Raw genomic sequence first — 26,698 nt, 5'->3', positions numbered from 1 at the left:
ACATATTCAACTATCTAGGATTTGCTAATGTCAGAGAAAAAGATAGTCTGGATCTATCCTAGGATTCTAGATGGTTCCCTCCAGCTCCTAGAAGTTATTTTCAAGGGGTAGAGAGAAAACACATGATGGACACAAGAGGTTAGAGTCAAATGAGCCATATTAAACAGCTGTGAAACCTGTACTGGTCTGAACTTGAGTACCAGCAATACTAATTTATGTATGAACTTGCCTTCCTGAATAAGCACTGGAAGGAAGAAAACTGTTTTTTTCTTTTTCCATCCCACTTTACCACCTATCATTTTTAAAAAACTTCATCTACTATATGTCATCCATTCCAATAAAAAATTGACATTTTAAAGAACAGACCTCAAAACATAGTTATATTATATCTAGAACAAATAAATGAGAACGAAAGCTTGAAAGACCTTCTTTAAAGTGTCTGCAAAAGAGAAATAAAGTAGAAGCAATAAATCAAAATAGACTTATTATGACTTCCATTACATATGTCACAAAACAAAGACATAAATTATCCGTCTAATTCGGAACAACTGTATCATTTGTAATCATAATATCTGAATATTATTGAAGTTATTATGAGAGATGTAGAAAGAAGACTGAATCCAAAGGCCATAGGGAATAACTGTTAATGGATACAAAGTGTCTTCCTATGGTGATGTGAATGCTCTAAAATTAGATTATGGTGATGGTTGCAGAATTCTGTAAATATACTAACAATCATCGAATTGTACACTTTAAACAGATGAACTTTATGGTATATAAATATCTCAATAAAGTTATTATAAAAAGAGTAAAGGCAATTTTATTTATCTAGAATAGTGACAACAGAACATACGGGTTAAGTCATAAAGTATAAAGCCTCTATAATGTGAACAGAAAATATGCTGAAAAACATTTACACTTATACATATAGATACTAGACTGTTTATGTCCAGGTGACACATAATTTCAATGGTATGACAACACATAAAAATGTACAACCATCATAATGTTTATAAATTTTCCCTCTCTTAATCATATTTATTAAAGAGATTTAGTAAATATTCCATCTTCCCAAGCAATTGCTGACTGGTCTGAAATATATAAATAAAGTAAATGGAAGTGGAAACATTTCAGTAGATGGTTTGTTAATTCATTTGGGGCTCTGTGTAAGGGCTTACTGTCTTAACAACTAAGTGCTATACCCATGTTTATTTTCTTACCACTCTAAGGCAATTAGCACATAGTGTGGTTTCCAACTTCACATAAAATTTCAGGGCTTCATTATAACACCACAAGTCCAAAACACAAAAATAATCCAATATTTATCTTTAGAGCTCAAAACTTCTTTAACAAGTACTATCTCAGTTCTACAAAGTGAAAGGATTATTCTACTTAACTAAAATTAATCTTTAATTATTTTAAGTTTATTTATTTATTTTGGGGGGAGGGTAGGGAGAGTAGGAGAATGGCAAAGAGAGAGAGAATCCCAAGCAGGCTCTGCACAGGTGTGCAGCATGGAGCCCAATGCAGGGCTCAAACTCATTAACTATAAGATCATGACTTGAGCTGAAACCAATAGTCAGATGCTTAACTGAAATAAGCCACCCAGGTACCCCCAAAATAATCTTAGTTTAATATTCCATAGATTCCCTTTCCTTATTTGTGTTTTACATTTGATAACTTTTGCCAAAATAAGACTTAACAAAATTAACAGGAATATAAGAGTAAATCGTACAAGTTGGAGAATATAGTTATCTATAAAAGCACAAAGCATTAGTCTAAAAAACTGATACTGTTATTAGCATTAACGTTTCCCATGGGAAGTGGAAAAATCACAGAAAGAAGGAAATAAACATAGTTGCTAAAAGAAAATTCAAACTACAAGCTCTATATTCTCAATGACTGACAAAGTATGATTCACTATTCTTTCATTTAAAGTGCTTAATTTTCAGTCAGTAAAAAGAAGCACAAATCTAGCTAAATTTATATAGAGTAAGTTACAAAAGTTACTGAAAGCTTTTGTTAAACCAATTTCTTAAATGTCTGTAATCTCTGAATTTAAAAGTTTCCCCATGATAAACCTAAATTTGCAAGCTGATTAGTATTTGAAACTTTGAACCTTTTCTCAAAAAATGTTATTAGAAATAATGCATGATTTCTATGCAAAATCACACTGTATTCACAATGTAGTTTAAATGTACATACTTTAGTTTAAAACACTATAAAGGGTTGACTGAAAACAGAAAATATTACTACAACATTAGTAATTATACATAGATGAAGAGCTATATATTTATTAGCTGAAAACTTTAAAAATTATTTTTAACTGATAAAATAATAACCTAAGAATTTTATAGAGTCTAGAATAACAGTTTTGGGAGCTTATTAGGCTGAATCAACCTCAAAGCCAATTTAAAACTCATTTCTCATCAAAACTTGAATATTTTGCTTTTACTTCATTACTTGCTAAATGATGGTTTTTGTCATTCTGGATTTCAAATAGTTCAAGGAAAGAAAAATAAAATTAGGCGACAGGAAAATAAAAAATTAATGGGTTAACCAAGAACTAAATCTGCAGTTTGAAATAAATAACATGTTCCACAAAAGTCAGTATGTAACAGCGGACATGCAGATAAATACTGGTTAAGTTATTAACAAGTTCAAATTCAAAGAGAAAGTTAGTTACACAATCTTGCAGAAAAAAAGAGTCATCTAAAAAAGGTAAAGGAAAAATAACCTGTGGATTTCAGCTTCCAACCAAGATGGAGTAATGGGGAATAAATTTATACTCCTACCTTAAACAATTATAAAAATGGAAAAAATATGAAACAATGTTCAGACACTGGATAATAATCAAAAAGGGAACAAAAACCATGTGACTCCTACAATTGCTCAAACTTACTCCCTGGAGAGAGTTTCCAAGCTGCAATTCAGACAAAGAGAGATTTAAATAAAGCCATTCTTCTCCATTTGGGGAGGCCAAGGTGACCAGCACATGCAAGATACTGGACAGGACAGAGCTGCTAGAAGGAATAGGTATGAAATGAGAACTCTGGACATCTGCAGGGATTTCCCATGTGCATAAGGAAACAACTCAATACCAAAGTAAGAACCAGAAAAAAACACATGGAATAAAATTAGTAGACAAGAATATTTTTTAAATGTTTATTTTTGAGAAAGAGAGACAGAGTGTGAGCAGGGGAGGGGCAGAGAGAGATGGAGACACAGAATCTAAAGCAAACTCCAGGTTCTGAATTGTCAGCACAGAGGCCCAATATGGGGCTCGAACTCACAAGCCATGAGATCATGACCTGAGACAAAGTTGGACACTCAAGCAACAGAGTCACTTAGGTGCTCCGAGGGGGAGGGGAGGGGGGAGGGGGGGATGGGCAGAGAGAAAGGGAGAGAAATTCCCAAGAGGGCTCTGCACTCTCAGTACAGTCTGACACAGGGCTTGAACCCACAAACAGTGAGATCATGACCTGAGCCAAAATCAAGAGTCAGATGCTCAACCAACTGAGCCACCTGGGTGCCCCGATAGATAAGGATTTTAAAACAGTAGTTATAACTACAATACCTAAGTTAAAAATGACAGATGGCAACGTGAGTATGTAAAATACTCATGGCAGGAGTGAAGAAGGTCCAAATCAAACTTCCAGAAATGAAAACTATCATGTTTGAGATTAAAAAAAAATGCACTGGATGGGATTCAGGGCAGATTGTAACAGAGATGATTAAGTTTAAGACATAGCAATAGTAACTACATAAAATGAAGAACAGAGAGAAAAAAATGAAATGAGCATAAGGTAAGGGACATTTCAAGTGGCTTGATATTAAATGGGCTTTCCATGGGATGGAGGTTGGGAGAGAAAATGTTTACAGAAAATTTTCTAAACTGAACAAATCACATTCACAAGAAACATAAAGAGAAACAATGATAAGAATAATTTCCTTTCTTTTTTTTTTTATTTTACAAAGAAACTTTATTTTAAAAAAAAGCATATTCCCTCTAAGACTAGCTGTAATCAACATCTACATTCACCAATAGTGAATATAATATGGACAATCAGCATAACCACAAACTAAAATAAATTACTGCTTTAACAGATTGGACAATTATCAGGGAGTGCCTGGTTGGCACAGTCGATAGAACATGTGACTCTTGACCTCAGTGTCATGAGTTCAGGCCCACGCTGGGCACAGAACTTACTTTAAAAAAAAAAAAAAAAAAAAAAAAGGACAATATGAGACTGCTTGATTGATGTCCTAACAGCCACAGTGAGCTAGGAAATTCTATCCTGATTAAGTCCCTATCCCCGCACACCAAATCTCTAATTCTTAAAACAAAAATACTCCAGTTTCTAACAGAGAGTGAGAGAGAGAGAGAGAGAGAGAAAGGAAAAGGAAAAGGAAAAGGGAAAAGGAAAAAGGAAAAGGAAAAGGAAAAGGAAAGAAAAAGTACAAACAATTCTATAAACTATGTTCTTCCAATTGAACTAGCCATTCCCAGTGGGGTGTTGAATGGCTAACAGACCACAGAAACACTTTACTCTTGGCTCCTGTTTGAAACCAACAGCTACTACAAACCACTGGTCTTGATTCAGGGCCTAATATAATTTCCTTTCTTAAATGCAAGGCAGAAGACAGTAGAGAAACTGGAACTGGATATATCCTACAGTATGAAACAACAATAAAAACAAACATGATGCATTCAACAATCATTTTTAAAACCATCAACATCAAGGATGAAAAATCGATCTTTGAGAGTTGCGAAACAATCGAGGCAAGCTCTAACACAGAATCAGCTTTCTGAACTCTTGAGAGAGTTCCCGGGCTACAGCACAATAAGCAGGAACTGGAAAGGACCGAGAGCCCAGGGAGTTAAGGAGATTGAGCTGAGGGTGGGAAGAACTGAGTAGATAGACTTCTGAAGTGAGAACAGCAGAGAAGAGAAAACTTTGCAGAGAACACTGGAAATCTGCAGTGGATTCCTCTATCAACATTCATCAGAGCAGAGCCTGGGAATGAGTCATTCAAAAGAATTAGAGGGAAAAGGATTAGAGGAAACAGTAGTTGGGGCACACATAATTCTGGGAATAGTGCCTATTTCCACCATCTACAATATAATTAATGAGGCATTGCATAGAGCACAGGAAAGTCTCACCTCAGGAGTAGGGAACATTTAGCTTTAGACCAGGGTTTCTTACCTTTGGCTCTACTGATATTTAGAAACGGATAATTCTTTATTGTGGAGTGCTGTCTCATACAGTTCAGGATGCTTAGCAACATTCCTGACCTATATTTACTAGTAGGAACATTCTCTAATCACAATAATAAATACCTCCATATTTGCCAGAAGTCCCTAATAGGGAAAATTGTCCCTGGTTAACAAACCATTGCCATTAAATGAGTACTATTGTGGACTCACCTAACAAATAATAAAAACAAGATCCAAATATATTGAACTTGCTCCAAGTAACAAAAGTGAATCCCAAAATATAACTTAATAAGATTTACCAATGAAAGCAAATGATTACTAGACATAAAAAGAGAAAGGAAAACAATCCTTAATAAAAAGGATAACTAATCACTCAAAACTGTCCCAGATTTGACATCGATGTAAAGACTAATAGAGAAAGATATCAAAATAGTTCTTCTAACTATGTTTCATGTGTCCAAAGTAAAGAACAGACAAAATATTAAAATCAATCCTCTAGATATGGAAATAATAAATAAGATGAAAAATACTCTGGATAGGATTAATGACAGTTCAGATATAGGAGATAATATTAGTGAACTAGAAAGTATAGCAAAAGAAACAATCTAAAGTGAAACACACAGTGAAAAAAAAGAATCCAAAAAAATGAAAAGGGCTGTATCACTGAGCTACAGACACAACTTCATGGGAAATTTGAGACCCAAGGTGAAGGGCAGATGGGCAGAAAACATATTTAAACTAATGGCTGAAAACATTCCAAAAATAATAAAAATTATAAATCCACAGCTGCAAGTTAAACAAACCCCATGCACCAGAAATAGGAAAAAGAATACACTAAGGCACAATATAATCAAATTGATCAAACCCAGTAAGAAATTTAAAAATCTTAACAGGGTTGGGGGTATGTGGAATGTTACATCCAAAGGAACAGGGGTATGGATGTCAGATTTCTTATAAAAAACAATTCAAATGAGAAGACAGTAAAGCAACATTTTTCAAGTACTAAAAGACAAAAAAAACTGTCAAAGTAGAACTGGCAAAAATCTCTTTTAAAAATAAAGGTGAAATAAAGAAGTTTTCAAACATACAAAAACTGAAAACATTCATCACCAACAGACCCAAATATATGAAATGCTAAAAATGTTCTTCAAGCAGAAGGAAAATTATACCAGATGGGAATCTAATTCTAAGCAAAGGAATGACGAGAACTGGAAGTGGTAATTAAATGAGTAAATAGATTTTTTAATTATTGAAATCTCTTTAAAAGATATTTGACAATTTAAACAAAAATAATGTTATACTGTTTATAACATGAGTAAAAGTAAAATTTGTCTGTTGTATGGTATGTGAATTATATATTAATAAAGCTATTTAGGAAAACAATTAAAATTTTAAAAAAGGAAAATGTGTGACAGTGATAGCATAAATTCTTGGAGAGGTGAAACTGGAGTATGCTATTGTAAGGTTCTTATACTACGTGTGATAGGATATAGTATTACTTGAAGGAAGACATGGCTCAGTCAGTAGAGCATGCGACTCTTGATCCCAAGAGTGCAAGCCCCACATTGGACACAAAGCTTACTTAATTAAAAAAGACTGAACACAGACAGTGATGAGTTAAAGATGTGTACTATCAGTGTTAATGTAGTTACTAAAATAAAAAATAAATAAATAAAGAGTAAGAGATCTCCAATGATGGAAGTAAAAATACTGAATTAACCTGAAAGAAGGCAGGACAGAATAAAAACAGAATGAAAGACAAACAAGACAAACAAAAAACAGACACCAAGATGTTGAACTAAAATCTAACCCTATCAATAATCACGTTAAATGGGAATGGTATAAACATCCCAATTAAAAGCTAGACATTGTTAGGCTAGATAAAAAATAGGATCCAAGGGCACGTGGGTGATTTGGTTGGTTAAGCGTCTGACTTTGGCTTAGGTCATGATCTCATGGTTCGTGGGTTCAAGCCCCACATCAGATTTTGTGCTGACAGGGGGAGCCTGTTTCAGATTGTATATTTTCCTCTCTCTTTGACCCTCCTCTGCTCACGCTCTCTCTCTGTCTCAGGAATAAAGACAACATTTAAAAATTTTTTGAAAACAATAGGATCCAACAAAATGTTATCTACAAGAGATGTTACATTTTTTAAGTTACTTTATTTATTTTGAGAGGGAGTATAAGAGGATGTGAGCAGGAGAGAGACAGAGAGAAAGGGAGAGAGAATTTAATAGGGGGCCTGAACTCAGTAACCGTGAGATCATAACCTGAACCAAAATCAAGAGCCAGGTGTTTAGCCAACTGAGTCATCCAGGTGCCCCAAAAGAAGCACTTAAAATAAAGACACAAAAGAGATTATTAGCAAAAGTGTGGAAAAAGATATACCAACTTACGAATAGTAAAAAAAAAAAAAGTTGGATTGGCTATATTAATATCAGAGTATCAGACAAAACAGTTGTGGAGACATAGTGTAATACCAGGTTAAATGTTTAAAAATGATAAATGGGGGGCGCCTGGGTGGCTTAGTCGGTTAAGCGTCCGACTTTCGCTTAGGTCATGATCTCGCGGTTCGTGGGTTCGAGCCCCGCGTCGGGCCCTGTGCTGACTGCCAGCTCAGAGCCTGGAGCCTGTTTCAGTCTGTGACTCCCTCTCTCTCTGACCCTCCCCTGCTCACGCTGTCGCTCTCTCCTAGAAATAAATAAAACATTAAAAAAAAAAATTTAAAAATGATAAATGGATCATATAAATAACCCTACACCCTTATAGACCTAATAACAGAGCTTCAAAACACATTAAAAAAAATCTGATAGAAATGCAAAGAATAATATACAAATTCATAACAGCAGTAAAAGAAAGATCTCTGGGAGATATCCATATTGAGAAAATAAACAATATGCTTTTAAATAACTCAAGTCAAGGAAGAAACTAAAAGAGAAAGAAGAAAGTTTTATAAGCTGAGTGAAAATGAAAACATGACATCAAAATTTGTGGGAGGCAGCTAAATCAATACAGAAAAATTTTATAGCACTAAGTGTCTACAGCAAAAAAAGTCTGAAATTAATGAATTATTCTTCCACCTTGGTTAAGCATTTAACTCATTTAAATATAGAAACAAGACTGTAAGTATTATGGTTATAGAATAGAATGCAAATATTAAACACTAAAAATGTAACAATAAAATAAAAATATAAAAAATCAGTAAGCAGGATAAAATGCTGAAGGCTAATTTTCTCATTTTTCATAACAATAATACTGTTTTAGAAGGTGTAAATATGATTTAGAAAAATGAATAGCTCCAATTTACTATTTTTAATCATAAACCTTTCCTAAATATCATAGGCTTAAAAAGGCTACTATAATAAATATTTCTTGTAAGAGAATATGATGTTAAGATGAAGAGAACCTGGACTTTATATTTTCAGGGTAATTAACTGTCACCATAACTGGTAATCCGTAATCACATACCAGGAAAGAATTTGGGAACTTGGTTTAAACATGGAAAAACTGAGTTTACGTGCCATAAATGACACCTCCTATGAAGGTAAAAAAAAGATGTAAACACTTATTCAAACCAAAAGAAAATGTTGGTATCCTATGTGACTTTAATATTTTCAGAAGTATTTTAAAATAGCCAAATTCTCAGCAAACTATCAATTTACCTGGCAGTGCAAAACAGCATTCTTATGAAATTGCTGAAATAGAAACTAAGGGCTAATAGCTCAGAGATATCAGCTGGAACCCATTTTTGATATTTGTTTTTGGCTGTTTTAACAAGTTTCAAAAATAAATCAATCTTCTTTATTAATTTGACCCAAACTGAGCACTCTACATTTTATTTAAAACTGGACTTATATAAATAGTTAATATTAGTATAAAAATTCCAATTTAACCAAAGTTGGCTACATGCACTATAGTACATAATTATTAAAAACTCTAAATTGTTACAAGTTGGGTCTATACTACTATAAAAATTCCATTCATCCAAGCTTGGCCCATGTTAGGTATGTTTAACATTAACTGTTAAAACTGAGTGTTTCCACTCGCAATTTGGAGTCCAGTTGCTATATATCAAAATAGAATTATAATTGTCTGCTAAATGTAGTTTTCCACCATAATATATTATCATACCTTATAGCCAGTATAAATGACATAACGTAAATAATGTGAAATTTTAAACTAGGTGTTCTATGAAAATCAGATTATCAAATGTACAATGGTGTGAAATAGCATATAAATTTCCCTTAAAGGACCACACTACAAAACATGCACCAAATATATTAACAAAAAAATGAAGCCCTTTAGAAAAATAAAATAGAAGATAATGAAGAGGGGAAATTTGTTAATTTTTGAAATGTTTTCTCACATACTGTCAAAAGAGCTAACATCCTCTAGATAATCATCTCAATGTAAGAATTTACTTGACATTATAAAGGGGTAGGATTTGCCATATAGAGGAATCAATAATAACCTTGTAAAGCCTAAAGCAGTGAACATAAACATGGTGTAGGAGACATTAACACTAGACTGAAAGAAATAATTATATTTTCGATAAACATGCTCCTACTGGATAATCATTTTTTTACACATCTTTGCAGCTGTTTCACAGCTCAGGTAGTGAATGGCAGCAGCTGTTATACCACAACCATATATTATATGCATATGAGATACTTTTAATTTTTCATTGGTATCTACTTATTTGTGATCAGTCACATTTAACTCATATTAAATAAAAGAAGGTATTCATGGGGTGATTAGTTCAGAGGAATTTTAGTACCATTTTATTTTAGAAATGAACTCTTAACCAATTATTTATATGTCAGAATATTTAATAATTCAAATTATATGCTGCCCTTATTCCCAGATTTAAGAAATTTGTCACGATCAATGTTTCTGAAATATTAAATTAAAATGTGTCATAGTAATTACTATGGAATAAACAGCAATTAAGATTTTTTAGGCAAATAAGCTCAAACTGTTTGCAGTGCATATTTATAATACTAATATCTTCTCACACAATGCATGCATCATTCACAACAAGCAGTCTTAAGATATAAAATGTAAATTTAAGAACTACTTCAAAAGATCTTAAGAAACTGAATTAATATGGAATTTAATACTTCATTAAGAAAGATCTATGTATAATGTATCCAAAGAGAGGCAGACTTGAATGTAAGTAATAGAAATAATGTTACCATGGAATGATCATGTTTCTGTTCTGTATTTGTAATAATGAGCCCAATATATGCTTTGCCGTGAGTTAATAAATTGCAGAATAAGTAAAAGACAATTATTTAAAAATGTATATCCACTAAAATACTATAATAGTGTAAATATGTACCAGAAATTTGAATTAGGTAAATACTTACTGCTATATAATAAACTCTTGCTTTTTCTACCAATGTCCAGTTTTTCTCCATATCAAGATGTTTTTCCTTTTTATAACAATTGGCAGCAGCAAGATTAGCTACAAGGGATCTAAAGCAACAACAAAAAGCAATTAGGGTATAATATGATAGCTAAAGTTGTCATGTACTTCTATACAATTAATTAACAATATATTTTGCAAATTTTATTTTACATTTTACTTCTTAAATTTTCAAAATTGCTATACATTCATTTTAATAAATGTAAATAAAATTAAATTCGTTTTTGAGCACTTTTTGAGACCTCTCTGTTACCTCTGAGATAGAGATATTGATCCTTGTTCAATGCCACCTGATATTTTGAGAAACCAGAATTTATGTTTCCTTTGGTACTGATAGTATTATTTATTTTGTATATTTTAATGGTTTAATATGCAATTAGGATATTAAATGATGTTGTTTTCCCCAAAAAATGCAAAAAAGGATATATGCACATACATATATATATATACACACAAGTAAAAACATCAGTTTTTAAGTATCAACATGTATATACATTGTTTAATCTAATGCTTTAAAAACCTAGTATGGGGGCTGTTAAGCATCTGACTTTGGCTCAGATCATCTCACGGTTGGTTCGCGATTTGAGCCCTACGTCGTGCTCTGTGCTGACAGCTAGCTTAGAGCCTTGAGCCTGTTTCAGATTCTGTGTCTCCCTCTCCCTCTGACCCTCCCCTGCTTGCACTGTCTCTCTCTCTCTCAGAAATAAAAACATTAAAAAAATTAAAAAATAAAATTAAATTAAAGCCTAGTATGGGATTAATTTAACAAAACACACATATAAACATAGGCCCTATTTACTATGAGGTATTAATTTGCAAACCAATATATTTTTAAGACTAGAGTATATTAAAATGAATTTCTATAGATAAAAACTCCCTATGCTGGTCCAGTTTTGTAGCTGAAGAATCTATGCTGCATTTAAAATCTTGCTACAAGTGCCAGATAGTAATTTTTGTTATTATACAACAATTCCAGTTAATAAAATAATTATTTATGTTAAATACAAGTCAATGAAAATATTTTCTTCCTCATTCTGACTCAGGAATTAGAAAAAAAACTTGCCATTTTTTTTCACTCTAATCACAAGGGAATAGTTATGGTTATAAAAAAGATACATCATTTTATCACTTGAGATTTTTATAATATGGTTGGCTCTTCTGTTAAGGAAAAAAAATTTGATTCCCTTCCAAAACATATTTCTACTCATCCATACACCAACTGACTACTGCAAGATACATCAATTCAATTTATGCCCAATTAAATGATTAAAAATAAGAACAATATGAATCAATATATTTATATGCAAATATTACTACATTACAAAGTTAAGAATAATTAGACCTAATTTATAATAAATATTTTATTTTGGGGGTGCCTGGATGGCTCATTCAGTTAAATATCTGAGTCTTGGTTTCAGCTCATGGTTCATGAGTTTGAGCCCATGTCAGGCTCTGTGCTGACAGTGAAGCCTGCTTGGGATTCTCTCTCTTTCCCTCTCTCTCTGCCCCTTTCCTGTTTGCACTGAAGTAAATAATAAATTTATTATTTTAAGTTTATTCAAGAGGGAGAGAGTGTGCACTCACGCAAGCAGGAGGGGCAGAGAGAGAATCCCAAGCAGGTTCTACATTGTCAGTGCAGAGTCCAACACCAGGCTTGATCTCAAACTGTGAGATTACTAGAGCCAAAACCAAAAGTCAGACACTTAACTCACTGAGCCACCCAGACACTCCTAAAATATATTCTAGTAATCACGACTTCAGCAAAATTTTGACAGAAATAGTTATACATAAAAATAAAAAGCAAGCACTTGTGGTACCAGTTACTAAATTCTATTCTGATAATAAAATTACTCTTTGGTAGTAAACTATACTATTTCTCCAAAATATAAGTACTCTTGCTATCCAAGTGAATATAGTTCACAGTTTGGAGAATGAATAAAGAAGAATATTGCATTATCTAAATTCTTTGAATCCTGGGTTTTGGATAGTGACAGTAAGAGTTACCAGCCCTATCTAAAACAATTTATTTAAACATATTAGGTTCTACAATTTGATTGATAATGAGTTTGATAGTGAGAGTTTCCCCCCAGTTTTTCACTTCCAACATCATTTGAACATTACTGATCACCATAACCATAATATTAATATATTAATTAAACTTTTGACATCTGGAAGACCTAATATCATAACTGCTCTTTAAAATACCAATTTAGCATACAAAAACAATTTAGCAATTTTATAGTAGCCCAAGTGGTACCAAAGGCAAAACTTGACCTATTTCTCACTAATGAGAAAACTGCATCTGAGTATTAAAGTTGGTTTTAGGAAAACTGAAAAGGGAAAAAGTCTAAATAAGTATATTTCAATGTTTGAACAATAAATGGTTTTATTTATTAAAATCTTAAAATGATCAAGTTCTCCTACACACAAAAAATAAAATTATAGGAAAAGTTTAAAAATGGCTTTGATACTCTATTTTTTAAAAATTATGTTTTCAGTTATTCAATAACTTCTGGCCATAAGACTGTCAGGTCTTTAACATACATTTGCTAAAGACCAAGGAGTGAGTAAAGAATAAACAAACAAACACACAAACAAAAACCAACCAAAGGTAAGAAAGTGGAAGGGAACAAGGAGAAGAAAGAAGGGAGGAAATAAAGGAAGACAAGTGGCAAATAAGAAAGGAAAGAAAGAAGGGTAAGGAGACAGGGAATGGTGGAGGACACACTAAGTATTTTTAGGTAAAGGAAAGTAAAATTTCTAGTGAATCATTATTTAAAAAGAGATCACTGTTGCTGATTTTAACAATATAACAGCTAAAGAAGTTATTTTGTTTTTCTCTTGCAAAGGAGAGAAAAGGTGCTGAAGAGCAATATGGAAATAATGCAAGTTGTACTGAAGAAAAACCTCTGTGTAACTGCAAAAGGCACAAATACAATTAATGTATGGGAAGTCCTAAGAGATCTATTTCAAGCTCATAGAAAGAAAAATTTTCTAAAAAGTAAAGTTGTATAAAAACGTAATGAATTGTTTTCTGAGTGGTGTGTTACCCATGACTGAAGTTGTTTGATATGGATAGATGACTATTTATTAGAAATGCTTCAGATGACCTAATTCATAGGACACTGGATGTAATGGAGTATTTTATATATGTTGCAAAATACATGTGTCTACGTATCTATGTATCTGAATATTCCAGTCTAAGGATACGGTGAAAAGACCGTTCATACCAGTTTCAGCAAGAAACTAGCTACAAGATACTAAATAAAATGTTTTCCTTATTTTCCTTTTCTGATCTTAATTATAAAAATTAGAGGCCAAAATAGATGGTCTCAAAAATTTCATTCCAGGGGCACCTGGGTGACTCACTAGGTCGAGCTTCAGACTCTTGATTTCTGCTCAAGTCATGGTCTCACAGTTTGTAGGTTCAAGCCCTGCATTAGATTCTCTCTCCCTCTCTGTCTACCCCTCCCCTTCTCATGCTCTCTCACTCTCTCTCAAAATAAATAAACTTAAAAAAAATTTCACTCTATATGCTTCATGAATACAAAAGCAGGTACAATAAGGATAATTTTTAAAAGAAAAATGATACAAGGAAGAAGAGTTATTAAAACATTGAAAGCAACATTTCATGAGATCTAAATTCCAAATTCCGGTTGAAATTCAGATGTTACTAATGTATAAATACCCAATTAGAACAAACCTTCTCTTGGAATTATACTGACCTGTTGTCACCAGTGATGCACACAGCACAAGTTCCTGTTGTTTGCTCATTTTGCTCATAGTAATAAGCATCCACATGGGCTTCAGCAGCTTTCTTCTTCAAGATCTCTCCAAATCTATCTATCCCAATGCATCCAAAAAATGTTGCTGCTTTGTGTGGCTGCTGAATCATCCACTGAAAAACAGGAACACAAATAATTTTAATGGCTCAGAAATATGGTACATATAGAATGGTGGCGTAGAAGGGATACTGTTAGATGCTGTGGCTATTATGAATGGAATTCCAATCCTCTATTAAGCTTATTATAAATTTGATGTAACAACCACATAATATACTATTTTCAGGGAGAAAACAGAGCACAGTGGTTAAGAACTCAGAATCTAAAGTCAGATAGACTTTAGGTCAATGCTAACTTGATATAGAAAAATAATAGTGAGTCCCAATAGAAGTACAGTAGCATTGTCATTAATAGCCCAGACCTCTATACTGAAGACTGTTTGGATTCAAATATTGGCTCTGCTATTTACTACCTGTCTGAGTAAGAGCATGTCACTTAGCATTTCTATACCTCATTTTCCTCACCTATAAGTGGAAAAATAATTACAGGTACACCTCACAACAAATTAATTAAACAACTTAATGTTTATGTGTTATTGAGCACATTACCCAGTATACAGTAAAAGATATATATTAGTTGTAGTGGTCACTATTAATTTCATATTTATTGTAATTCATATATAAATTAAGCTAAACTATGAATAGGTCTAATCATTTTAAAAATTCAAAACTAGTGTTAAAATTCTAATATCTTAGTTTTAGTAGTCTCAAACTTAAATTTCCTTGCTATAAAGTGACAATGGATTGCTTTTAAAATGTATATTTTTCACTGATATGAACTATCATCTTTCATAATTAGCTCAAATTCCTGATTTTTTCTAATACTTATAATATCTATTCTAAAACTGCTGTCTATTTTGTTTCTAACAGCAATATAAACAAAATATCCCATGTACAAAGTCAAAAGATGGCAAAATCTTACACATTGCCAAATATTTGAAGTGTAATAGAAATGCATGTAAAATATGAAACAACATATGCATAAGTACACTTTGAGACATCACTTTTAATGCCAAAATGTGAGAAATAAGCTAAACATCCATCCATACAAGACTGGTTGAATAAACTGATAAATCTCCTCAATGGAACACCAGCAACTTAAAAAATAACCAAACAAGGAAAAGCTATGCAGAGTAATCCATCTATATGAAGTAACTGCCAGGATATTTTGTGAAGACTTTAAAAAAAAAAAAAAAAAAGAGCACAGTTCAGGGACAACTGGGTGGCTCAGTTGGTTAAATGCCCAACTTCGGCTTAGGTCATGATCTCACAGTTGTTGAGTTCCAGCCCCACACAGGACTCTGTGCTGACAGCGCAGAGCCTGCTTGGGGTTCTGTATCATCCTCTCGCTCTCTGTCCCTCCTTCCTTCACACACATTCTTTCTATCTCTCTCTCAAATAAATAAACATGTTTTTAAAAAGCAGAGTTCAAAAGTGTGGGTCTGTAAATGTGTATATGTATGTTTTAAGAGCCAGAATTAAAATAACATACAGTAAAACTTTGGACTGCAAGTAATTTGTTCTGTGAGTGTCCTGCAAGATGAGCAGTAAATGTCACATCATCACAACTGAGCCAATGGTTCTTTTCTCTCCCTGTCTCTCTCCCTGTCTCTCTCTTCACTGTGGGATTGTGGGTGATTGTCTTCCATGCTTGGATGCTCAGTGTCAGGCCATGGAGTGTGGCAGAAATCAGTGATTTTTCAGAACGTTGAAAGGTGCTCACAACTGGCACCTGTGTATGTTTTGTCACTTCAAAGCACTTATAGACAGTCCTTTGAAGTAAGCTTGGGAATGCTCTGCTTCATTCTACATCAGGCTGCCTGCAGATATAGACCCTTCCCACTGCTGCTACTTTATTGCTAGTTACATTAAATACAGTATATCAAAGAGTTTATTAATACTGTACTGTAGTCAACATCGCAGTCAACATCGGTGCAAGTGTATACAATGCCCCCCACTAAGAAGAAGGTTGAAGAAGAAATGGGGTAAGAAGAAGGAGATGATTATGGTGGAAATTAAGAAGGAAATCATTGAGAAGTATGAACTGATGGATCTGTATCACGAGCAACAGCAAGAGGTTATGGAAGAGATCTTGTCTACAGAGGAAGAGGAATCCCTCATTTCAAATGAGATTAGGGAGATGTATAAAATGTGGGAAACTGCAAAATTTTGTAGAAAATAACCACCTGAATAAGGCTGTAGCAGTGCAAGCAATCAGTTTAACAACAATGCAATGTCACATTTCCATGAAATCCTCAAAAGGAGGCAAAAGCAAGTGTCATTGGTTAGAGTCCTTGTTAAAGTTGCATGAAAACAAAAAGATTGAGCCAATAGATAGCAATGATTCTGTTAGTGATAGTGAAAGTCATGCTACACAATAACCCTCCTCTCTCTTGTCTCTCTTACACCAGCCACAAAGGTTTTCAAAGGTAAGGGCAGGTTAATTTATTTTTTTATGTTATGTATTTTATTTTGTTTTATATTACAGTATTGTAATCATTTTTATATGAATATTTTTGGGTTGTGGAATGAATCATCTGAGTTTCCATTATTTCCTATGGGGAAATTCACATTGAGTTACAAGTGCTTTGAATTACAAGCATGTTTCCAGAACAAATTACGCTCACAAACCAAGGTTTTATGCATACTCTTTTGGAATTTATACAATTTTAAGTTTGTTTATTTTATGAAAAAGAAAAAGAGGAAGAACAAATCATCAACTAAAGAAAATGGTTTTCTATCAAGATGAATGGGAATGGAGTACAGAAATAGAAATAGAAAAGGGAGAGAGGCAAACCATGAGAGACTCTTGAATGCTGACAAAAACTGAGGACTGATGGATGTGGGGGGGAGGAGGGATGGGCATGGAGGAGGGCACTTGTGGGGATGAGCACTGGGTGTTATGTGGAAACTAATTTGACAATAAACTATTTGTAAAAAAAAAAAGAAAAAAAGAAAGAAATAGAAATAGAAGAAAGACTCTTCTGAATGTAACACTATGAAATCTTTTTGAAATGTTAAAATTGTCCATTTTTGAAAATGCAATTCAATTTGAATATTAAATTCACTTGGAAAAAAACGATAAAGTTGGATACAACAGATAAAAGAAATTAAAGAAAATATCCCAAATTATAATATAACCCCACAGAAGAAACTGCAAACAATTTTCAATATACTATTAGTTTTCAATGTACTAATATAAAGGAACAAAAACAAAAACTATTGGAGGATAGACCATTTGAAATTATTCACTCAGAGGAGTGAAAAGAAAAACAAAAGAATGAAAAAAGTGACAAAAGCTTACAGAACTTATGGGACACATTGAAAAAGAATAATATTTGTATTCTGGGATTACTGGAAGAAAAACAGGAAAAGGATAGAAAGTATATTTAAAGCAAGAATGGCTGAAAACGTCCTGAACCAAGACACAGAAATAGATATTCTGATCCATGAGGCCCAAAAAGACCCAAACAGGCTGGATCCAAATAGGGCTATACTGAGGCAGTTTATAATTAAGTTGTCAAAAGACAAAGAAAGAATTTTAAAAGCCACAAAAGAGACAAGTTATATACAAGAAAATCTCCATATAATTATGGGTAGATTTCTCAACAGAAACTTTACCTGCCTTGAGAAATTGAGATGAAACCTCCAAAATATTAAAAGAAAAAAAAAACCTGTTAGCCAAGAATTCTATATCCAGCAAAGCTGTCCATCAGAAATGGAGGGATAAAGACTTTTTCCCAAACAAACAAAAGCTGAGGAAGTTCATTATCTCTAGACCTCGGTTATAAGAAATGCTAAACGGAAGTCTGTGAGTGGAAAGAATGCTAATTAACATCACAGTAACATAAGGAGGTAGCACAAAACTCACTGGTAATGGTAAATAAGCCATCAAAGTGAGATTCTGTAATATGGTAATTGTGGTGCATAATTCACTTACAACTTCAGTTTAAGTTTAAAAAAATGAATGTAGTAAAAATAACCATAAATACAACAGCCTGTTATTAGTTACACAATATAAAGATATGCAAATTGTAATAGCAATAACCTAAAGTGTGAGGGGGAAGAGAAGTAAAAGTGTACGATTTAGCAATTCTAATGAAGTGAAGTCGTTATCAGCTTAAAATAGGGCATTATAAATTTAACAAATTTTATGTAAGCCTCTTGGTACAAGGTGAAAACCTGTAGCAATTACACAAAATAACATGATAAAAAAATGAAAGCATACTGTTACCAAAAGATATCAAAACATGAAAAAAGACAGCAAGATAAGAAATAAGGAACAACACATCTACAAAACAATCAAGGAACAATGAACAAAATGACAACAGTAAGTCCTTACCTATTAAGAATTACAGTAGTCTCCCCTTATCTGTAGAGGGTATGTTCCCAGATCCCCAGTGGATGCCTGCAACAGCAGATAGTACTGATCCCCACATATATTATGATTTTTCCTATACATACATATCCATGATAAAGTTTAATTTATAAATGAGGCTCAGTAAGAGATTAATAGTAACTAATAATAAAATAGAAAAATTATAACAATATACTGTAGCAATAGTTATGTGAATATGGTCTCTCTCTCATAATATATTATTGTACTTTACTTATCCTTTTTCTTGGGATGGTGGGAGATGATAAAATGCCTAGATGAGATTAAGTGAGGTGAATAATGTAGGCACTGTGACACATAGAATTATGTTACTGTTGAAATCCTGATGATATGATGGGAGGAGGATCATCTGCTTCCAGAATATGGCTGACCATAGGTAATTAAAAATGTGTACTGGGGGTGGGCAGATACTAGTGTACTTTAAACATAAACAGATTAAATTTTCCAATCCAAAGCCAGAGAATTTCTGAAATGAATAAAACAAGATCCAATAAGATGCTGCCTATGACTCACTTCAGCATTAAGGACACACACAAAGACAGAGTGAAGGGATGGAAAAAGACATTCAAGGAAATGGTACCCAAAACAAAGAAGGGGTAGCTATGCTGGTATCAGACAAAATAGACTTTAAACTAAAACTGGTTAAAAAAAAAAAAAGAGGCACAAAAGGTCATTATATAGTAAAAAAAGTAGTCAATCCATCCATAAGATTTAACAATTGTAAATATTTATGGACCCAACATTGGAGTACCTAAATATATGAGAAAAAAATACAGTTAAATGGATAAATGAAAAGCAATAGCCCACTCTCAACAATGAATAGATCATCAGTCAGAGAATGAATAAGCAAACAGGAGATTACAATAAAAGCATACACCAAATGCACCTAACAGACATATATAGAATATTCTATTAAAGAATCAGCAGAATATACATTCTTTTCAAGGGCAGATATAGTATTTTCTAGGATAGTTCATATGTTAGACCACAAAACAAAGTCTTAGCAAATTCAATAAGACTGAAATCATACCAAGTATCTTCTTTGACCAAAATGGCATGAAACTAGAAATCAATAACAAGATGGAATCTGGAAATAATCAAATTTATTTTTTAATTAAAAAATTGTTAAATGTTTACTCATTTTTGAGAGAAAGAGACAGAGCAAGATTAGGGGCAGAGCAGAGAGAGAGGGAGACACAGGATCCCAAGCAGGCTCCAGACTCTGAGCTATCAGCACAGAGCCTGACATAGGGCTCGAACCCACAAACTGTGAGATCATTACCTGAGCCAAAGTCAGATACTTAACTGACTGAGCCACCCAGGCACCCCCAAATAATCAGATTTCAAATGGGCAAAGGAAGTGTGACAGTTGGGTGGCTCTGTCAGTTGAGCATTCAAGTCTTGATTTTGGCTCAGGTCATGACCTCACAGTCTCGGGACTGAGCCCCATGTCGGACACTGTGCTCACAGTGTAGAGCCTGCTTGGGATTCTCTCCATCCCTCTCTGCCCATGCCTCACTTGTGCTCGCTCTCACTCTCTCTCAAAAATAAATAAACTTTTAAAAAATCTTTAAAAAAATAAAATAGACAAAGGACCTCAATCGACTTTTTTCAGAAGAAAATATATGAACGGCCAATACGTACATGAAATGATGCTCAACACCATTAATCATTAAAGAAATGGAAATTAAAACCACAATGAGATATCACCTCATGGCTGTTAGAATGTCCATCATCAAAAAGACAAGATATAACAATAATGGTATGGATGTGGAGAAAAGGGAACCCTTATGTACCAATGGTGGGAATGTAAATTGGTATAGCTACTATGGAAAACAGTCTGGAGTTCCTCAAAAAAGTAAAAATAGGGGGCGCCTGCCTGGTTTTGTTGGTAGAGCACATGACTCTTGATTTCTCATGAGTTTAAGGCCCATGTTAGGTGTAGTGATTACTTAAAAAAAAAAAAAGAAAGGAAAGTAAAAAAAAAAAAAGTTAAAAATAAAACTACCATATGATCTAGCAATTCTATTCTGAGAATATATCCAAAAGAAATGAGGGGTGCCTGGGTGGCTCAGTTGGTTAAGCGTCTGACTTCGGCTCAGGTCATGATCTCACAGTTCGTGGGTTCGAGCCCCATGTCAGGCTCTGTGCTGACAGCTAGCTCAGAGCCTGGAGCCTGTTTCGGATTCTGTACCTCCCTTTCTCTCTGACCCTTCCCTGCTCATGCTGTCTTTCTCTCTCTCAGAAATAATAAAACATTTAAAAAAATGAAAACAATAACTCAAAAAGGTATCTGCAGCCTCTTGTTCATAGCAGCATTATTTACAATAGCTAAGATACAGAAGCAACGTAAGTGTCTATTAGTGGTTGAATGGATATATGTTATTTTCATTCATGTAAAAAGCACAATTAAATAAGCAACCATGCCTGTTTTATGTAGTAAAATACAAAAACAAAATCAATAACAAATTGTAATATGATTAAATAACTTAATATGCCATCAAAATAATAGCAAACTTCATTCATTGAAAGTGAATCCATTATAATGTAATCAAGCATAATTAAATCTAAGTTTACATGTTCAAACTATAGTCTGATAAAGGGGCAATATCAACTCACTACCAGGCTAAAATCTGACTTATAATTTTTTCATAATTAGGACTTAAATGAATTGAATTGTCTCCATTACCAATCAATAGTACTTAAATGTGCAAGACAAATGAAAAATAATAGAAATATTCAGCAATTTTGTTATAATTGCATTATTGAATATTTCATCACAGGAAACTAGCGGACATTCGATTATTTCTGATATTAGTATATCAGGACACTGACAAAATGTGACAGCTTTACTCTTGATCAGTGATTTCTACTTAAATCCACCAATCCAAAGTAAGAGTTTACTAGGCTGAAATAGACACACAGAACAAAGAGAAGCCAGGCTCACTGCTTCAAAGCACTTAATAACCTAGCTGAGTAATTAAAGATGGTATAATCAGAAAGCTGAAATAGATAAATTTTTTAAAAGTTTATAAATTAATTTGCTAAGAGTTTTGTTAAAATTTTAGTACTTCTCTAATTTCATCTCAAACACAATGCATTACCAATACCTAACTAATCAGTTTCTTACCATTCTGGCATCCTGTTAATAAACACTGAATACGAGTCTACTAGAGGATACGAAGATGAAAATGATAGCGTACCTAACAGTCACTACGACTACATTTTCAGATTCTCCAGAAAAGAGATTCAACCCTTTACATAACCTATTATGCTGTTCCTTTTAGCCAAAACAAATTGCTCAGCTTCTCTTTGTTTATGTATGTATAGTACACCCTTAAACACCCAGCTTAAATCCCTGAAAGAGTAGCAGGGTCTAGGATTACGTGTATGTTGTAAATAACTAGAAAACAAAACCAGAAGGAAACAACTACAGAATTTTCAGACACTGGACAACAGGCAGAGCAGGAATGTGATCTCTGAAAGAAAAGAAACAAGGTGAGCCCTTACATCATGTAGACTCTCTGCCAGTAGGCAATTTCCAGACTGTGGAGCAGGGAGAAAGAAGCCAAACAGAGCCAGGCATTCTCAGTGAAATGAGGGAACAGAGGTAAGTGTTCAAGGAGAACCTAGAGATTAGAAATTGTGAAAAAGAGTTTCAGAAGAGCACTGTGCTAAAATCATAACTCTTGAGGCTCTGGCTTAATTCCAATCTGTGCATGTTTAAGGAATATAACAAGATCACATGGAATCTACACAAATGCTTTAGAATTAAAAAGTGAGTTTATCAAAATCTCAGGATTCAGTATCAATATACAAAAATCTAATGTAATTCTATATACTATCAAAGAACAGTTGAAAATTAAAATTAGGAAAACACTGTCACAATTGCATCAAAAAATGAAACATACTGAGACAAAATTTAAGAAAATGTGTGCCAGACCTATAGATAAAGCAGTATAAAGTTTGCTGAGGAGGAAAAAAATTCCTATATAAATGGAGAGCTTTACTATATGCATGGATTAGAAAGCTTAATATTCTTAAGATAGCAATTCTCTCCAAACTCATTCATAGATTTGTTGCAACTCCAACCAGTATCTCAATAGGATTTCTGAAGATATCAAAAAGCTGATCCTATGAATCAACAGTAAAAGAAAGGGAGCCAGGATAGTCAATGGTTGGGAGGTATGTCAGTGTGAAGTAAGCCAACATTGCTAAATCTCAATTTCTTCAAATATAAAATGTAGATAATATAATCTATGAGCTTATAAGTATGTTTCAAGTGGTAGAAACAGACTAACACGCAATTTAGTTCAGTAAATGATACTTACTATTACAGTTGGACCTCTTTTATACAAAGAATGAAAGGGCTCACACTATGCTATAAGTAAGTACACTTAATTGGAGATGAAGTAAGCCATGGCCCTAATTGGTAACTTTATTTTTATTTATTTATTTCTTATTTTTTGAGAGAGAGAGACAGAGCGTAAGTGGGGGAGGTGCAGAGAGAGAGGGAGACACAGAATCTGAAGCAGGCTCCAGGCTCTGAGCTGTCAGCACAGAGCCTGACGCAGGGCTCAAACCCACGAACGTGAGATCATGAAGTTGGATGCCTAACTGACTGAGCCACCCAGGTGCCCCTGGTAACTTTAAATAAATATGTGAATTAGTTTAGCTAAATTTTAAGAGCAATAATAAAGGCAGAATGTCAACAGAAAAGACCCAAGAGGGAGATTAATTTTAGCTGAGGGGATCAGAAAAGGCATCTAGAGACAGGTGACATAATCAATAAGTCTGTGAAGAAAGGGTATAATATTAAAAAATGGTTATAAACTGGAAAGAAAGGAGAGGTATAGAGCACATGCCTCCTTTCCTGTCTTAGGGATTTTATCATGGTGTCCCTAAGGCAAAAGAAATTCTGTTCATTAAGTAGCTTGTTACAAAGAACTTAGTAAGTTATTTATTTTCTAACAATTTAGCACATGTCGTGCACTATAAAATACTCAAACCGTGGAATCAGATTGATTGTCACCAACCCCATTTCCTGTTTTACACTGATTCTTGTGCAGTACTTAAGTTTATTTTGTTTTTGTTTTTTTACCATCAAAACCCCAGTGTTGTAAAGAAAGTGATACCACCAAAGAAATGTAGCAATCTCATGTTAAAACAGAAATGTCTGAAGCTAGTGGTTAATGCTCTGACAGATGTCACTGTTTTGCCGGAAAATTTAAAATATTTTGTGGACCCAACATGGGTTTGTTATAGCACCCAAGGGGCCTTAGCACACAGATCGGGAAACAAAAGAGTATAGTGTTAACAAAAACAATGAAAAAGAGAAAGAAGGAGTATTAGGAGTATAATGACAGAGTGCTATGTGGGAGGGAAGACTAATGAGAAACAATGATGCAGGCTACATCAGTAAATGACACTTTAAGAAGTTGAGGCCGCATTCTGTAGGTAGAAGGGTGCACATGAGGGTTTCTGAACAAAGGAATGAGATGATAAGAGATGATGCCTCATTAAGGTAAGGAAGCAGGAGGAGAAAATTTAAAACTAAATTTAAATAGGTGCTGAAAAATGATGCATTAAATTTCATATCAAGAGTCTTTAACAACATATAGAAATATTTCTAGTATTATTAAGTTCACCTTCCAGATGAATTTCCTCTTTGCTGCCTAACGCAGTATTTAGGACAATATAACTGACAATGATGCTCAAGAGCCAGTCACTTCTAAGATAATGCTATATACTTTAATTCAATTCATAACAGAATAATGATGAATGACACTAAAATAATGATAGTAAAATAGTTGCAGGACAAGCCAAAGATAAGCAATTTTACATGAGAAAGCCCAATGAGGAATTTCAGGAAACGAAAAGAATTTAAACATCAAACTGGGAAGTAACTGCAACAAGTAGATTGCAAAGGTTTATGAGGAAATCAAAACTGAAGTGGTTGGTTAGGAACACAGCATATGTCACATAGCTTAAAGGATTGACTGTCTCAGATGACTGGCATGCTACCAAGTGACACAGTGAAACACAAAATTCTCATAAATATTATTAAGGAATCCATTCTCCCTCAATAACTAGCATGTTATATTCCTTCCCTGACAAAACTGCTCCATTTTCCTTGTTGGCAGGTGTCCTATTAATAAAAATTGATTCACGATAGTCCACTATTATCCCCAACAAATATTTAGTTATTTTTCTTGTTAAATACCTGTTAACATTTATTTCTCAGAAGAGATTTTAGGAAACTTTGGCCTGGTTAAGAAAAAAGCATAAGCTTTAGACCCAGATATATATAAATTTCTCCAGTTGTATAAGAGTAAATTACACACTCCATCAGAGATTTTATTCTTACAGAATTATTGTCAAAATTGAATAAGATAATGTAAGCAAACTGCCTACAGTACTTCCTGTTAAGCAGTATTGATGATGATGATAATGACAGGGCAGGCACTGAGAATGATAAAAAACAAACAAACAAACAAACAAACAACTCTTAGTCTAATTTCATTCAACTCATTCCATTAATATTTGTGATCACCTACCAGTTGCTGGACATTATTATAGTAAATAATGGATAAAGCAGCATTTCTCTATCTCTTTTGTAGGCTTCTTTCATTTTCCCTAGCCCTTGTTGTTCTGCAAGGATTACCTGCTCTTTCTACCTGGTACACTTTTTCTGGATTTGATCTAATCTATCCCTATGGTTTAAAGTTCCATCTATATGCTGAGACTCCTCATCTCTATTTTTAGTTTAGATCTGTCTTCAGATTAGTGACCTAATATCCAAATGTCAATGAACCCTATTTTGCCACTAAATCTACACATTTCTACTTCTATCTCCATTACCACCACCTTAGTGTAAACCCATCATTTAATCTCAACTAGAGTACTGTGAAAGCTTCTCTAATTTTTTTGTTGTTGTTGAAATACACTCACATACCATAAAAACTACCACTTTGAAGAGTGTAGTTCAGTTGTTTCCTATATATTCACAAGTCTGTGCAGCCATCACCACTATCTAACTCTAGGACATCTCATCAATCCAAAAGAAAACCTGTGTCCATTAGCAATCATGCCTCATTTCTTCTCCTCACTCAACTCCCATAACCATTTGCAAAAGCTCCTTAACTCATCTCCCTGCCTTGAGTTCTTATGTGTGTGTTTATATTGATTTTATTATTTCTTTTATGTTTTTATTTTAATTTCAGTTAATGGTATTATATTAGTTTCATGGGTAAAATTTAAGTGCTTTCAGTATTGCTTCCCTCCAATTTACTACATTTTAAGTTATCTTTCAAAAATCTCCTTCAATAGTTACCCATTTCTCTTGAGCAGAGTTCAAACATAAACAATTTTATGACTGAACCATCAACTGCCTCTCCAAGTTCATCTAATGGCATTCACTCTCTGGAATACAATGTTTCAGTGCCATTCCATTCATATTTTCATCCCATTCATATTTTATTTCTTGCTTTCTAGCTTAGGTTATAAATTTCACTTTCTTGGATAAGCCTACGTTTTATGTTGTTACAGCAAAGTGTATCAATCCCATTATAAAACCAATGCCACTTAATTATAATTTCCTGTTCAACACACTTGTTTTCTTGGCTTCTTTGAAGGCCTAAAAAACATTTATACATCCAGAAGGGTGCTTCCACATTCTATATACTTAAATATCTGTCAAATAAATGAATGAATGAAGGCATAATCTTCTAAGCTTTTTAGTGTTATACAAAAATTACCCAAAAAAGTACATTATCATTGAGGAGTTTTGGGGAAGATGGTGGAATAGGAAGAATC

At 33.6% G+C, this 26,698-nt stretch overlaps 1 protein-coding gene and 1 non-coding gene across 5 annotated transcripts in view; both read right to left on the bottom strand.

Moving 5' to 3' along the window:
* The window catches only part of ADK (adenosine kinase), a 507,420-nt gene that overhangs the window by 255,052 nt on the left and 225,670 nt on the right, over positions 1-26,698 (bottom strand). For all 4 annotated transcript variants that reach the window (XM_039235193.1, XM_039235195.1, XM_039235194.1 and 1 more), the window contains 2 exons: positions 14,372-14,544; positions 10,588-10,696 (listed from right to left, as the gene is read on the bottom strand). In XM_039235193.1, the coding sequence (XP_039091124.1) occupies positions 10,588-10,696; positions 14,372-14,544 (282 nt within the window). The remainder of the gene's footprint in view (positions 1-10,587; positions 10,697-14,371; positions 14,545-26,698) is intronic.
* Positions 4,478-4,610, bottom strand: LOC120233769. Its single transcript, XR_005528908.1, has one exon. It is a non-coding gene; the product is annotated as a small nucleolar RNA SNORA2/SNORA34 family (small nucleolar RNA).

Source organism: Hyaena hyaena, unplaced genomic scaffold (genome assembly GCF_003009895.1).
Source record: "Hyaena hyaena isolate Hyena2069 unplaced genomic scaffold, ASM300989v1 scaffold_97, whole genome shotgun sequence".
NCBI lineage: Eukaryota > Metazoa > Chordata > Mammalia > Carnivora > Hyaenidae > Hyaena > Hyaena hyaena.
This window is presented reverse-complemented; position numbering and strand designations above follow the sequence as displayed.